The 15,182-nt window shown below is 38.7% G+C and overlaps 1 protein-coding gene across 3 annotated transcripts in view; it reads right to left on the bottom strand.

Annotated features, from left to right (window-relative positions):
• Positions 1–7,334: 7,334 nt before the first annotated feature.
• The window catches only part of RTN1 (reticulon 1), a 207,958-nt gene continuing 200,110 nt past the window's right edge, over positions 7,335–15,182 (bottom strand). The window contains exon 8 of one of the 3 annotated variants that reach the window (XM_074365450.1): positions 7,335–8,155. In XM_074365450.1, coding sequence (XP_074221551.1) covers positions 8,113–8,155 — 43 coding nt within the window. In that variant the 3' untranslated portion in view covers positions 7,335–8,112. The remainder of the gene's footprint in view (positions 8,156–15,182) is intronic. The other 2 variants (XM_074365449.1, XM_010962224.3) reach the window with 2 other exon arrangements.

Here is a 15,182-nt window from a genome sequence, read left to right as displayed (position 1 = left end):
GGCATTCCGATTTTTTTTCAAGTAAGCAGAGTAATCAGAAATTAAATTGGGCCTGAAACAACCAATGCCATATTTAGCACGGATGTTTTAGGCTTTATTATTAACTTAAGTCACTGATGTTTTGAGTGGCAACCTAACTTAGAAAAGTAGTAGTAATGATTGTCAATGCTCGCATTTTTATAGACTTTTCTAACACTCGTGATCTTTAGGGATCAGTGTTCTTATTTTCTTTATTTTTTCTCATTTTAGTTAATTCTTATTTTTTAAAAGTGTATTTGATAAGATGATTCATAGGAAGATGATTTGGTAAAGATCACTGGAGTAGGTACTCTCCATTTGATTTAAAAATGTCTTCTCTCTTGTTTTTTTCCCTTTAACAAATTTAGAAAATGTCAGATTAACATTGGCTGACCATTCCCTCCATATATGGTTGCAGTTGAGAATTTCCAGAGCTCATTTGGGAAAATAAAAATACAAGCCCTGGCAGCTCTCAATCCCTTTCTTTCCCACCTCCTCAGGGACCTTCTTCAATTAGCTCCTCCCTCACCTGTGTCTCCACGTGGTTCCCCTGGCCTCATGTCCAGTTACATCTTAGCAAATTCGTGATTTTTCTAAACCCTTCTGCCATCCTACCTCTCTGCTTCCCTTCATTAACAAACTTCTAAAAAGTGTTGTCCACATCTTGGCTATAATGCATCCCTTTACCCTGAATTCTAAATTGCCTCCCTCTCATCTTTTAATGGCCTTTTCTCAAGTCCCATTCCCACCCATCCCCTTTCCTACAGAATTTTGACACAATTATCCAGCTCTCCGCAGCACTTCTTTAGAGACTCACCTCCTAATTGGTTCTTGCTCTTCTTTCTTCACTCCCTTCACTGGCTCCCTTCTCCCTTGTTTTCTTCCCCATTTGCTAGAAGGGAGGCATGATCCTGGGCTCCATCCTTGGTCTTCTCTTCAGGCTCCCTCAACTCTTCCCTCTAATAGAGCTGAACCTGGACAAATAATTCTCAAGTTGTATCTCCTGCTCAACCTCTTCTCTAAGAATTAATCTTATAGACCAGACTAAACATTCTCATCTGCCTATGCTGCCAGCATGTCAAATTCAAACAGTTCAGAATCAAAATCTGTATTGCAGGTGGTTTCTCTGCCTATTGAAATCACACTTGTGTTGTCAGCCCATCTCAAAAGCTGTTTCATCCACAAATTCTTTTTTGATCCCTTGATCCTCTGATAATCTCAGAGCCTCCAGAGCACTTGATTCAAACTTCGTGAATGGTAATTATCATAGGCTGAGTGGTTAATAGTTGTCTGTGTAATAGTCTTATTACTAAAGAGCTGTATAGATTTTACTCCTCAATTTTCTCATCTGTAAATGAGGCCTTACTTTAGGGTAGTCATGAGAATTAAATAAATTAATATAGTGAAAGTGTTTAAAACAATGCCTGGAACAAAACAAACCACTCCACAGATTTAGTAATTGTTGTCAGTTCTATACTATGTACTACTTAAAAGTGGGAACTGCATTTTACTCATTTTTAAATCTCCTATAACACCTACCACAGCAATTTGCACATAACAGATACATAAAATATTGTTGAAATGGATAATAAGAAAGATTCATGTATTCAGAATTTTTAAAAGTATAGAGCTCAATATCTCCTGCAGTTTAGGTTTTAGTAGAAAAAGAAAAATACTAGGGAAAAAGGCAATTTCATCAGGGTCTCACACCACTTTTACACCTAGGCTGGCATAGCAAGAGCTGACATTCATGCAAGTATTACTGATCATTACTGTCATAAGAACTTGGAGGACATCTTGCATCACCAGATTAAACTGCACATAAAGTTTGGTTTTAAGTGCAATTTATTGTATCAGAATTATTACTTGATAATTAGTTTTAAGTGGCGGCTCTTACTTAACCGTGATTTCAGTTAACGAGAACTCTGGATTCTCAGCTCTGAATCAATGAGCTTCTGGAGTTGAAGAATGAATTGCTACCATGGCTCCAAATGTTATGTGTGTTTTTTTCCTTATTGCAGTGTGAATGCGTTCTGGTTCAGGATGGATTTGTATGTAAAATTAAGCCATGATATACAGTTCTTTAATGTGCACTTTTCTTTACTGCCTCTGTTCATGACAGAGTTGTTAGGTATACCTAGATTTAAGCATGTCTGTCTTTAGCCACAAAGGTCAAAGCAGCAAAACTGTGTGTTGGAAAAATACTCAACCGCTTGCAGTTAAGCCCTTGGACTCCCTTGTGTTGTTCCAATAAATGCCTGTTTAAATTAACATGCTTTAGTGAGTTTCCGTTACTGGCAACCAAGTAGTCTTGCTGAGGCAGCATTGCTCCTGAGCTGGAGGTTGCAGGGAGAAGGGCAGAGAAACACAGGAAAGGCAATGTTCTTAATAGGAAGAACCCAGTCCTCAAAATCAGCCAGTGATCCAAGTCCTTGTTTCATCATGCACTAGTTGTGTAAACTTGTGCCAGTTCTTAAAAAACAACTTGAGATTCAGTTTCCTCATTTGGGCAATAAAATAAAAATATTAATCAATATTAATCAGGATTTTGAAATTCTGAGAATTAGAAGTGATATTTGTAAAGAGCCCACCTAGCAGTGTCTGGTTCAATGGTGTGATACTATTGTTTGGAAATTTCATTTTAATAGCTTCAGAATAACTTTACTGACCAATAAATCATGCAGCTAAATTATAAAATAGTTAATTGGCTAAATACATTTAATATAATAACCAATTTTGGAATTAAAGAACAAAATTTAAAACAAAGTAAATTTTGGTAAAAAAAGAAAAAAAGTAAATGCACATTACCTGGTAAGAAACTCTATAAAGACCAGGGAGAAAATGCTCTGGATTTAGCACTCTTCTTCCCAATAGAGGTTAAAGATTCTACCATGAATTGGGCACCCAAGTGAGTTCACACAGATAACGTAACAGAATATAATAGAGTCCCTGAAGAAAGTTCCACTTATTCTATTGGGAATATATGTTTTTTGGGAGCAAACATCTGGGTGTTCTCTGCCACTTAGAAGAAGCAAAGAAAAGACATGAGCTAGATTTTGTTGTTGAAATTAGTTGACAAAATATGTCTGGATTTATTTCTGGGCTCTCTATTCTGTTCCACTGTTTTTATACCAGTCTCATACTTTCTGATTATCATAGTTCTGTAGTATAGTTTTAAATCAGTGAGCACAATACCTTTAACTCTGTTCTTCTTTCTCAAGACTGCTTTGGCTACCCAGGGCCTTTTGTGGTTCTGCTGCATTTTCTATTTCTGTGAAAAGTGCCATTGCGAAACTCTTAGTTTTGTTGATTTTTTTCTATTCTCTACTTGACTTATTTCTGCTTTGATCTTTATTATTTCCTTCCTTTTGATAACTTTAGTTTATTTTTCTTTTTTAGTTCCTTCGGGTGTAAAGTTATGTTGTTTGAGATCTTTTTTAATGTAGGCATTTATCACTATAAACTTCCTATAGTACTGTTTTTGCTGCATTCCATAAGTTTTGGTAATTTATGTTTTTGTTTTCATTTGTCTTGAGATATTTTTAAATTCCCTTTTGATCCAGTGGTTGTTCAATAGCGTATGTTTTAGTTTCCATGTATTTGTGAATTTTCCCATTTTCTTTCTGATTTCTAGCTTCATTCTGCTGTGGTCAAAAAGATGCATGGTATAATTTCTATTTTCTTAAATTTTATAAAGAGTTTTTCAGGACCTAACATGTGATCTATTATAGAGAATATTCCATGTGCACTTGAGAAGAATGTGTATTCTTCTGCTGATGGGTGAAAAAATGTATATGTCTGTTAGGTCCATTAGATCTGCAGTGTTGTTTAAGTTCACTGTTTCTTTATCAGTCTTTCTGCCTGGATGTCTATCCATATTGAATGTAGGTTGTTGAAGTCTTCTCCTATTACTGTATTGCTGTAAATTCCTCCTTTCAGATTTATCAATATTTGCTTTATGTACTAAGGTGTTTTAAAGTTGGATGCATATATATTTAAAATTGTTTTACATTACTGTTGAAGTGACCCTTTAATCATTATGCAATGAACTTCTTTGTCTCTAGAGACAGTTTTTGACTTAAAGTCCACTTTACCAACAAACTTCATACTTTATACTCTTGTGTTGCCATTTAGTGTCCTTTTATTTCTACTTGAAAAACTCCCTTTAACATATTAGGGAGCAACCAGAGAGAACTAATTCCAGCAGAATTCTTTTAAAAGGCAACTGGGACACAGGATACAAAATAATTCATTTCAATTTATTCATCAAAGAAAATGTGGCCAGCCACACTAATTCTGTAATATTGAATGTATTGAACTAAAGAAAAATTTAAAAGGAAAAAATCACAGTGAGGAGCTTGAGGATGGTGCCTATATAAAGCACTAGAGAAGCAGGTTGGAGTGTGAAGGCAAAATGGCCCTTAGCCCAGATCAGCGGAGCTTGCTTACTGTCCCTGAACCACATTCACATTAGCTGACATCAAACCACGGTGGGAACTTCCATATGCCCCACCCGCTTCCCTGTACTCAGAAGAAAGTGCTAAAGTTCAGCTGCCTAAAGCTGCCTAATTCAAGGACAATGTGGTGGTTGCTGGAACCTCATAGCAGTGAAGCAAGGCCCAGCACTCTGCTGCACTCAAGTGCACTCAGGTTAAGGGAGGAGCTGCCCCACTACTTCTCAGCAGTAATTCCTTACAGTGAGAAACAAGTGGGGAAACAGGTCTGGGCTCTGCACAGAAGGAAGAGTCTTCACAGTGGCCTAAGGGCCAGTGTGAGGCTCAGGGTGTCCTATGAGTTGAACTGTGTCCCTAGCAAAAGATATGTTGAAGTCTCAAACCCCAATACCTCAGAGTGTGATCTTATTTGGAAATAGGGTCTTTACAGAGGCAATCAAGTTAAAATGAGATCATCAGGGGACCCTAATCCAATGAGACTGGTAACCTGATAAAAAGGGGAAACTTGGACACTGAGGGCGGATGATTTGAAGACACAACGGGAGGAGATGCTCTTGTGCCTAGAGCAATGCACATGCAAGGCAAGGAAGGCCACGGGTTGCTGGCCACCAGCAGAAGCTGGAAGAGGCAAGGAAAGATCCTCCCCTGGAGCTCTCATAGAGAGCACGGCCCTGCCCACACCTTGGTTTTGGACTTGTAGCCTCCAGAACTGTGACAGGATAAATTTCTGTCATTTTAAGTCATCCAGTTTTTCGCATTTTGTTAGGGCAATACTAGGAAACTGACACAGGTGGGAAAAGAGCAGAGGATGTTTGAACTATCCTACTCCCTTTTTCCTGAAATGATCCATAAAACATAGCACAGCTTCTTCACCTACTCACCCCCTGCTTGCTTAACTCATGTGTAGGCTATAAAAACTTTCTCCTATTCACAGCTTTCAGGATAACCTCACTTACTCTGGGTCACTGAGGGCTCTGCTCTTGGTCCACTTCTTGCCTAGTCATTGGGTCCTCACATTATTTCAATCATCTAGAACATCACTTGGACTGATGCTTCTTGTAGAAGCAGGATCGTATGTGCCCCATGTTCCATCTATTAAAACTCTACATCCACATAATTTTGTCAGGCTGGAGTTTCCTCAGGAAGCCTTCTTCACCACTGTCAGCAAACAGAATTCTTCATTAGGTCCTCTGAATGAGCAGCTGCTTATGAAAGAAATTCTAGGCCGACAGGAGGGAGGAAAATGCTGCAAATGCAGACACTGAAGGTCATCTTGACATAATAAATCCATTTAGCAGGAACTTTATCTCAAAGGTTGGAGACTGAAACACACATACACACACACAATCCTCTTCTGTGTATCTAGTAACCATAAAAAATAGCAAGCACTGGACCAAACTTATCTTCCTTCCCCAGACGATCTCTTTTTGGGCTTTCTAACCTGAAAAATGGTATTGCACTCTCCTGATTGGCTGGTCTTTGACAGAGTTGGGCTAGGATGAGGCCACAAGCTGCCTAGGATACAAAATTTAAAAAGGCACTCACTCTCAGGGTCAGACTTGGTCCTGAACTCCCACATGTAGTCAATCACCAATCCCAGTCCCATCCCCCTCCACGTCCTCTCTCTTAGTGGCTCCTCTGTGCACCGTGGGTACTTGGCATGCTGGGCTAGTATAAAGGATCAGGGACAGGTGAATATGTCCTTCCTATTCTCACTGTTGCTGCTTTAGTAAAAGCCTCATCATTTGTCACCTGTTTGTTGTTAGCTAGGGTGCAGCTGTCTTCTGTATTCTTCTAATCTCCAGTATTGTACATCCCCAGTGCGACTCTCTGAGATCTAAAGAACAGAGCACAAACTCCTTTGTATTCAAGTTTCTTGCTAGTGTGGGCTGGACCCACCCTTTCAGCCTTTACCTGGCACTACATTCCCACGCAGGCGCCTTACAGCCCAATTCAGCATGTTGCTCACTGTTCTTGGCATATACCATGAACCTTACTTAGTTCATGTTTCTTCTTCACCCTGGGATGAATCTTCTCCCCCTGGGAAAAGCCAGATCAGAACCCAGCCCCAAAGTCACCTTTGTGGCTCTAGTCTTATATGGCAGCTCTTCTTTCATGCTGCCTCTTACTTAGTGAGCATCTCCACATAGCTGCCTCCCATCTCCCCCATCTTGGCTGTTGGTACCGTGTCGTTAGTTTCCTGTGTGGCTGTCACATCACTTTGCACAGAACGGCAACTCCCTGAGTGCTTACTGAACCCAAGTCCAAAACTGATCAAAGGCAGTTACTTTTTGTAAGTAACTAGTCCTTTTTTCTTCCATTTTTAGTTGTCCCATGACTATTACTTTCATCCATTTCTGCCTCATCATCTTTGATTCTGACTTAGTGAAATAACACAGGCAACTGGACTTATGCAGAAAGTGGTGAGCAATTGTTAGAAGACTTAGCTTGGTGAGGGCAGGAATCATTGTCTCTCTTATTCACAGCTCTGTTCTCAGTGCTTGGCACATAGTAGGTGCTCAATAATGATTACCAAAAGAGTGAGTTCACAGCAATTATAATTGTTTTATGCCACTGTTGTGTTGAACACTATTATAAAAAGTTTGTGGAGGATTTACAGCACTTTCAAGTGTTTTTAAAACTATTTAAATTATCTGCATCAACCCCACAGAGTACAATATGAAGAGCATTTTCCAGTTTTACTAGTCTTTAGTGATTTCTGTTAATAACCCAACAGAGTCATATACTAGGTTAAAGTTGGACTATGTGGTCCTGGAAACAGAAGTAAAGCAAGCACTTGTTCTCAGCCTTCCCAGCATGTCCATAGGAGATTGTATTTCTTAAGAGCTTCTGCATTTTCTGGTAAGATCATGAGAAGAGAGGGAGAAGTTTCTACATTTAGTAACATTTATTTATGCATTCATTATCAAGTACATAAGTGCAAATATCCAGAGTCCATAATTAAATCCATTAGAACTACAGAGAAAGTAATACAAATTGTAATAAAGTTAACATGCTGGTACTTTTTAGTTACCATACATGTAAATCAGCCCATCAGTTTCACACAACAAAAGTACTGCGTGTTTGTTTTGGGTTTATTCATTTATTTAATTATTTTAAGTTATACAAAACTGACTATCCTAAGTACGGTCGACTTGTTTTTATTTTTATGTTGTGTGTGTTGGAAAAACACTTAAACATTGGTCTACAAGTCTATATATTGTTATTAAAGATTAATCCAACCAGCAACCCAAGGACATATAAGCAGTTTCCACTATTGCATCAGCGCACTGGGCAGGAAAGGCCTAGCCACAGGGAACATGAGAAGCTACAGAAGCATTGCAGAGAAGAACATCGACGAAGGAAAGATAGCTTGGGCTCTCATCATCATGCACTTTTTTTTTAGCAACACAAAATTAAAAACCACATCTAATACACTTTTCTCTATACTTTAGTGCTTGACACAAGGGACTCAAATATCCTAAGAGTACAGGAACAGCCTAAAAACAGCTGTTTTAAAGTTTGTCTCTAAGATTATGGTACTGGGGAGAGAAACAATCGATTTGCAGTAACACATAAGACAGAGCTGTTACCACTTCAGACATTCCTGTTGGTGTCCAGTCCCTGGTGGGGTACTGACTTACTCAGCGTGCCTTTTAGCGCCTGGGATTTTAGCCTGAATCCTAAAAAGACAATATAAGAAGAAGGTGGTAAATCACAAGTGTTATTAACAAAAGCATTTTATGACTTCTTTATGTGTTGCTGCTTTAGTCAGCTAAGTGACCAAGTAGCTTAATATTCCAAAAGATATTATAATTTTAAGCATGAGTGTTTTCTAAACACATTTCTATGCAGCAATAAGAAGAAAGTGTAAGTTAGATAATGAATGACCCAAGGAAGCCACATTCCTTAAATCGTAACTTTTCAGGTAGACAAAGGTGTCGATTTATTTCACGATTTCAGAAGTTGCGGCATAGTCAGTTTATGATCCGATCTGGGACACTTCTGAAAGAGAAAGAAGGTTACTAACTATGCCAGGACAATCAGCATAAACAGGGATGGTTCCAGGAAAAGGAACATAGGGTCACCCTAAGCATAAACTACCTAGAACTGGAATCAAGAAACCTGAGTCCTAGTTTCAGCTCTCTACTAATTAGCTGCGTGACACAGGCCAGCTAATGAGCTTCCCTGGTCCTAGAGCAAATTAGATCTCTCCAATGCCCAACTTTCTGTGATTCTCTCAGTATGGCAGTATTACTTTATGGTAGGTTTATACTGGAAGCATTTTGATTTGTTAAATCAAAGCTTTCTGATCTTATGCAGTTTGGTTGAGACCTTCCTCTGTGCCAGGTACCCTTCTAGGTGCTGGAATTCAGTGAACAGAAGGGAGAAAGTCCTGCTCTCATGGAGCTTTCATTCTCAGAGAGGCTGAAGAGGCAGAAATAAACACGTAGGGAAACAAGAGAAGTACATATGGTGATAAATGCTATTTAAAAAAAAAACAGATGGAATGATAAGGCAGTGAGGGGACAGCAGTAGTAAGGTCGGAGTTGCCTACTTTAAATCCACTGATGCGAGAAACAGATGCCCAAAGGCAGAGAAGGGGCCTCCAGGCAAACACCAGAGTGCGAAGTGTTTCAGGAAGAGGAAGCAGGGAGTGCAGAGGCCATAAAGTGAGGACAAGCCTAGGAGGCAAGGAAAGTAGAGGCCAATATGCTTGGGAAGTCACGAGGGGAGGTCTGACAGGCAGGCAGTAACCAGATGGCGCTGGAACTTGTGGGTAGTGGGAAGGAATTTAGATTCTATTCTGTGAGATGGAAAGTCATCGACAAATTTTAGGCAAAGGAATGAAGAGATCAAAGAAGACCATGAAGGCGGTTATGTGAAAAAAGTAGAGAAACCAAAGTGAGAGCAATTACGGATGGAAGAAAAGGATGGAAGTCCAGGTGCCAGATGGCAATGGCCTGGGTTATATGGAAATGGATCCTTGGAAATGGAGCAAAGTGAACACTCTGGGGATCTAGTTTGGAGGTGCAGATGGCAAGACCCATCTGACATGTTGATGGACTGAATGTGCGGGCAAGGGGAAGATGGAGAGTAATCTAGGAAGATTCTTTGGTTTTTGGTCTGAGCAAACAGGTGAATGATAATGCCATTTACCAAGATGGTGATAACAGAAGGAAAAACAAAATCTGGGCTGAAATTGCAAGATCTGTTTGGCCATGTTGAATCTGAAATGTATATGAGATCTGAGAGAAAACATCAGATAATCAGATGAATAGATCAGGCACTCAGTAAGCCTTTTAAAACTTTATACCTCTATTAATAACATCTAGACTTGCATTGACTTAAAAAATGTCTCAGGCACATCACTGACTTATATTGGCTGTGACCAATTAACCAATTAAAATCTTCCAGGTATTTCTGTTGTATCCTATCTCATTTCCATCTGCCCCTCTTCCCATTCTATACTTGTAAAGTTGACTTTTTAAAAACTAACTTGTGGAGACACAAGTTGTGGAGTCCTTCACGTAGAGATAACCTTTGAGGCCACAGGACTGGATGAAAGGGAACCAGAGGAGGAGGAGCCAAGAGAAGATACCGGGAGAAGGGAGCTGAGGCTCCAGCAGTGTAAGTATTCAAGAAGAGTGTTTAACAGAGACAGCAGTGGTCATAAAGTGTGTCTGAGAGGTTGAGTGGGATGAGGATGGAGTGATGACTGTAGGATCTGGCAATAGGGAGGTCACTGGGACCCTGACAAAGAGCAACTTCAATGCTCAGGGTGAAGGCCTGATTGAAGTGAGGTAGGGGGGAGAGAAAACAGAGATAGCAACAGGAGACTGGAGAAATTATGACTGTGGAATAAGCCTGTAGAGGCAGAAATTGACATCACAGCAGAGAGGGAGCGAAACATTTCAACAGAGTCACTTTAGGTCTGTCTTCTCAAAAGTTTAACTTTTTTTTTCTTTTTTAGTTTTGAAATACTTTAGAGTATTATGGTAGACCAGGTATTAACTAATTCTACTTTTCTCGCATTGCAGAAGTCCTTTTTACCACACCCGTGACAGTGCCAACTAAGTTTTACATGAATAGCTGAATGAAAGTCAGGGAGCTCACGGTTTCACTGTTGAGCAACTCTCACTGCTACTGTTTTCCCTCATGTTCCATCCAAATCTCAGAACTTCTGGACTTTCCACTCATAGCTCTTTAGAGAAAAAGGGAAAGACTACTTCTTTCACAATGTTAGACCTCCAAATATTTGGGGATAGCTACTGTGTTCTTTTAAAGTTATCTCTTTTCTGATGTAACCATCCCCAGAAAAGTCTGGCTGTCACGATAATCACTGTCAGATTTCCTATACTTCAATACCTGGTCATGTTTCTGACATCACTCCAGAGTGTAATTGCATCTCTTAAAATGTTCAACTCTGAAACTGAACATCGATATGGAATGATCAATATGGAATATGAAACAACTCTGGTCTCTTTTGATTTAGACTTTATACTTCTATTAATAACATCTAAACTTGTATTGATTTTTAAAAATATGCCTCAGTACATTATTGACTCATATCTGGCTGTGACCAATTAATCAATTAACCCCCCCCAGGTATTTTTCACACACAGCACTGTTGTATCCTATCTCATCTGCCCCTCCTCCTGTTTTATATTGGCTAAATTGACTTTTTAAAAACCTAAATGTAGGACTTTGCTTTCAATGTTACTTTCACTTAAATAATTTCAGTTCAGCATGTGTGCCTACTCAAGATCACTTGATTCATTTTGAATCTTGAACTTGCCATCTTCTGGTTTTGCTTTTGCTCCAAGCTGTGTGTCATCTAGAACTCTGATGAGCATATTTGATTATCTGATTTGTCTTCACATAGTCATGTGAAGCACTGGGATGGAAAGTCATGGAGTCAAGGGCAGGGCCCTGTGTCACATCACTACACCTCGCCCTGGACAGATATTTTGATGGATTAATTAACATCCGTAGGGTCTACTATTTCAACTTTTTAGAACTCTACCAACCGTGCTGGTACCACCTGGACTATATGCCTCCATTTTCTCCTCAAGGACACCAAGAAGACTTGTCAGTACCCAACTGAAATTCAAATTCTTGCTGGCTAGAGGAGGCTGTATAATCCCTCAGTTTAGTGATCATAGAACGATCTAAATATTTACCTACATTTTACTAGTTCATTCTGGAACTTTGCTTGAAAGTAGGCATTCAATTCATCAAAAGATAATTTTTAGAATCTATTCTTATTTGAAAATCAGGACAGCTTCAGTTTTCAGGATGTCCTTCATTCTCCAATTTATTACAGATCACCAAGAGAGCTTCCAGCTTAAACCTGTAGGCTATTTTACCATCCCAGAATATAACTCACCTGGACACGGAGAGTTGTATTCACTTGAGGCATATTCTTATGAGGTTTTAAGTTATTCAAAGCTTTAATAGCCTCTATAATATTTATTTTCTTTTTAAAAAATTTGTCACCCTTTTCCCTTATTTTCAAAACCTTAAGAAGTGTTATTAATCCCATTTTAGAGCTGGAAAACTGAAACACAGAAATGTTAAATGACCTGGACAGAGTCATTCATTCCCTCAGCACAGAGGAGGGAGGAGTACCAAGGTCTCCTGACCCAGTCTGGGACTGTCCCCCACACCTCCCCCAAACGCTGAGCTGATCTCTAAATAGTAGGAGGAGGGTAACCATGATTATGACCATCTAACATTTATGGAGTGCTTCCTAGTCCAAGTAAGAGTAGTTTACAGATATATCTTTTCAACGTACAGATAAAGAAATGGGCTCAAAGAGTCAAAGGGCACTGATGATAATAACCTCATATAGCTAAAAATGCCAGACATGAACTCAAACTTGTCTATCTGAGTCCAAAGATCATGTTCTTAACTGTTTCACTAAAATGGTGTGAGTTCTTTAGCTGGAATTATTCTAACATGGAATCAGAATTTCAGAGGTTGAAGGAGGCTTAGAGGTAAGATCCCACCAGGAAATCTTCCTCCAAATTTAGTGTCAGACAAAACAGATTCTCTTGAAGAATTGTTGTTTCCTCCTTTCTGGTAACAAGAACTATGTAACTTACCCAGTTTCTCTTTCTGTTCTAGGTACCAGGAAGCTCAGAGCCAAATCTGACTGAAGCTCAATTACAGAAACCATATTAGCCCTTGTGGTTAATGTGTTTCCTTTATACTCCTTTTCACAGCCTTGATTTCCAATTTTAATTTAACCAACTATATTGTACACAAACATTCATGCATTGTATTCCTCTGCCATCTCTCCTTTCCCTCCATTTTAATAGGCCTATACTCTCATAACTTTTGTTTGAATTATGACAGCTTCCTTGCTGATCACCACATCTCCACCTTCCTCTCCATTTCTCCTCCCACTAGACCGTCACAGTAATCTGTGCAAAACACAAGCCTGATTATATCAATCTTCTGTGTAAAAACATCAAGAGCTGGCTACTTTCTGTTGGGTCAGAGGCATAACTCCTTAGAGCATTCAATACTTGACCTCAGCCTCTTTCTAGACCCTTTCTAATTGATCTTTCCACCCATTTAAGCTTTAGACACACTGGCTGACTCACTGCTTACTGAACTTGATCTACTTTTTCATGCCTTCTCTGTCTATATTATTTCTTCTCACGGTGCCTTTCCCCTCATCATCCACCTGATGAATGTTTACCCATCCTTCAGGGCTGCTATAGACTGAGTATTTGTGTCCCCCTCCCCCCAAAATTCATATGTTGAAATCTAACTCCCCAATGTGTTGGTATTAGGAGGTGGGGCCTTTAGGAGGTTGCAGCCTTCACGAATGGGATTGATGCCATATAAGAAAAGACTCCATACTTCAGTAAAAAAGAGAGAGAAAGAGACCCCAGAGAGCTTCCTTTCACTTCTGCCATGTGAGGACACAGCAAGACATCTGCACCAGAACCCAACCATGCTGGATTCTCATCTCAGACTTCCAGCCTCTAGAACTATGAGAAATAAATTTCTGTTGTTTATAAGCCAACCAGTCTGTGGTAGTTTATTATAGCAGCCCAAACCGACTAAGGCAAGGGCCCTCATTTTAGTGGCTTTCCATTATCCTCTCCAGGTAGGAGCAGTGGTTTCCTTAGCTCTCTCACCTTAGTACTTTATACAACTCCACTATCGTTCTGATACTGTCTTAGAGATATTCCTTTACAGTTTGGTCTGCACCCATCATCTGAGAGCTCTCCTAGGGTGGGATCATCTCATTCATCTTTTTATTCTCTGTACCTGTTACATGCAGTACCCAAGACATAATAGGTATGTCTCCTAGAAGCAACCAACCAATCAATCGAATAAAAAAATTAAGAGATGTGATTTGTTGAAGATCCTCAAACTAACTATTGGACAACTGATGACCAGAACTTCCATCTTCCAGTTTCCAAGCTCCTATTCTGGGGTACTTTGTTGTGGTTCCTGAACACAGTTCTAACTGCCAAAAAGTCACCTAGGGAGTTCATTAAAATATAGATCCCATTTCCTTTATTCTAGAAATTCTACTTCTGTAAGTCTGTTGTACAGTTTGGGAATTCATATTTTTAATACGTTCCCCAGGTTCTGGCAACCACCAAGTTTCATGCTATATACCGTGCTGCCATTTTTCAACACAAATAATGAGTATTTACCTTCAGTTTGTTGACTTTCATTAGGTATTAGCTACATTTGTGTCCAAGGTTATAATATCAGGCATTTTGAAATGTGCTGTAGATATGATACAGATCCAAAATCACCGTGAATTCAAGAGGAAGAATATAAACAATACACAGTAAAATCCAAAAACGTTATATACTTCAGAAGAGAACTATAATTGATGATACGCAAGTCAAATAGCAGAGAAAATTTAGCTGTTTTTTTTTTCCTTTTTTGTTCTGTTTTATACAGCTTTGACTATCTAAAGTACTTTCCTTTAATTCTGACTATCACCTAGGTCCAGCCACATGATTCTAAGATTACTGGAGAGAGTTCATGTCGACAAATTCTAGTCTTTTTGTGACATGTTTGTGTAGTTGAAGCCTAGGTCTGCTTTTGATTAAAACAAAATCTTGAGTAATAGTGACAAAATAAAAACCATCTTTTTAGACAAAGACGCATCTAAAAACAGTAATTTAAGAATTAAGGAAAACTACTAAGTTTAATGACTTTATGAACTGTAGTTACTTATAACTGAAATCTTTATCTCCTAATACATAGCCTATTTAGACTCAGGTTTAAAAAGCAATGGTGTTAATTATATAAGCAAACACACACTTGTTGAGTTGAAATAGTGTAATTTAAAATGTAACAAAAGTTTCAAAGATGAAAAAATATTTTCAGTTTTAAAAATAATTTCAATGGTTCAAAAATTAGTGATATTTACTGTTTAAAATATTGAAAATGTTTGTTAACTTATTTTTATTTCAATTAAACTGTTATAAATTAATTTTACTTTTCTAAATCAGGTTTTCTTCTTTCCTCCAACCCATCTTCCTTAGAAGTGAGCCAGTCCCCAAACAGAGCTTAATACCATTCATTCACTAAAACTCATTTATCATGATACCTGAAATTAACCATGAAAGTTTTGTTTAATTTGGGAGTTTTAAAATTTATACTTATTTTCTGAAATAATATAATTGGGATGGGTCTGAATGATCATAAATCAACCTATTATTTTAT

The sequence above is a fragment of the Camelus bactrianus genome, chromosome 6 (genome assembly GCF_048773025.1).
Source record: "Camelus bactrianus isolate YW-2024 breed Bactrian camel chromosome 6, ASM4877302v1, whole genome shotgun sequence".
NCBI classification, from domain to species: domain Eukaryota; kingdom Metazoa; phylum Chordata; class Mammalia; order Artiodactyla; family Camelidae; genus Camelus; species Camelus bactrianus.
The sequence above is the reverse complement of the archived record's forward strand: the minus strand, read 5'-3'. Positions and strand labels throughout refer to the sequence as shown.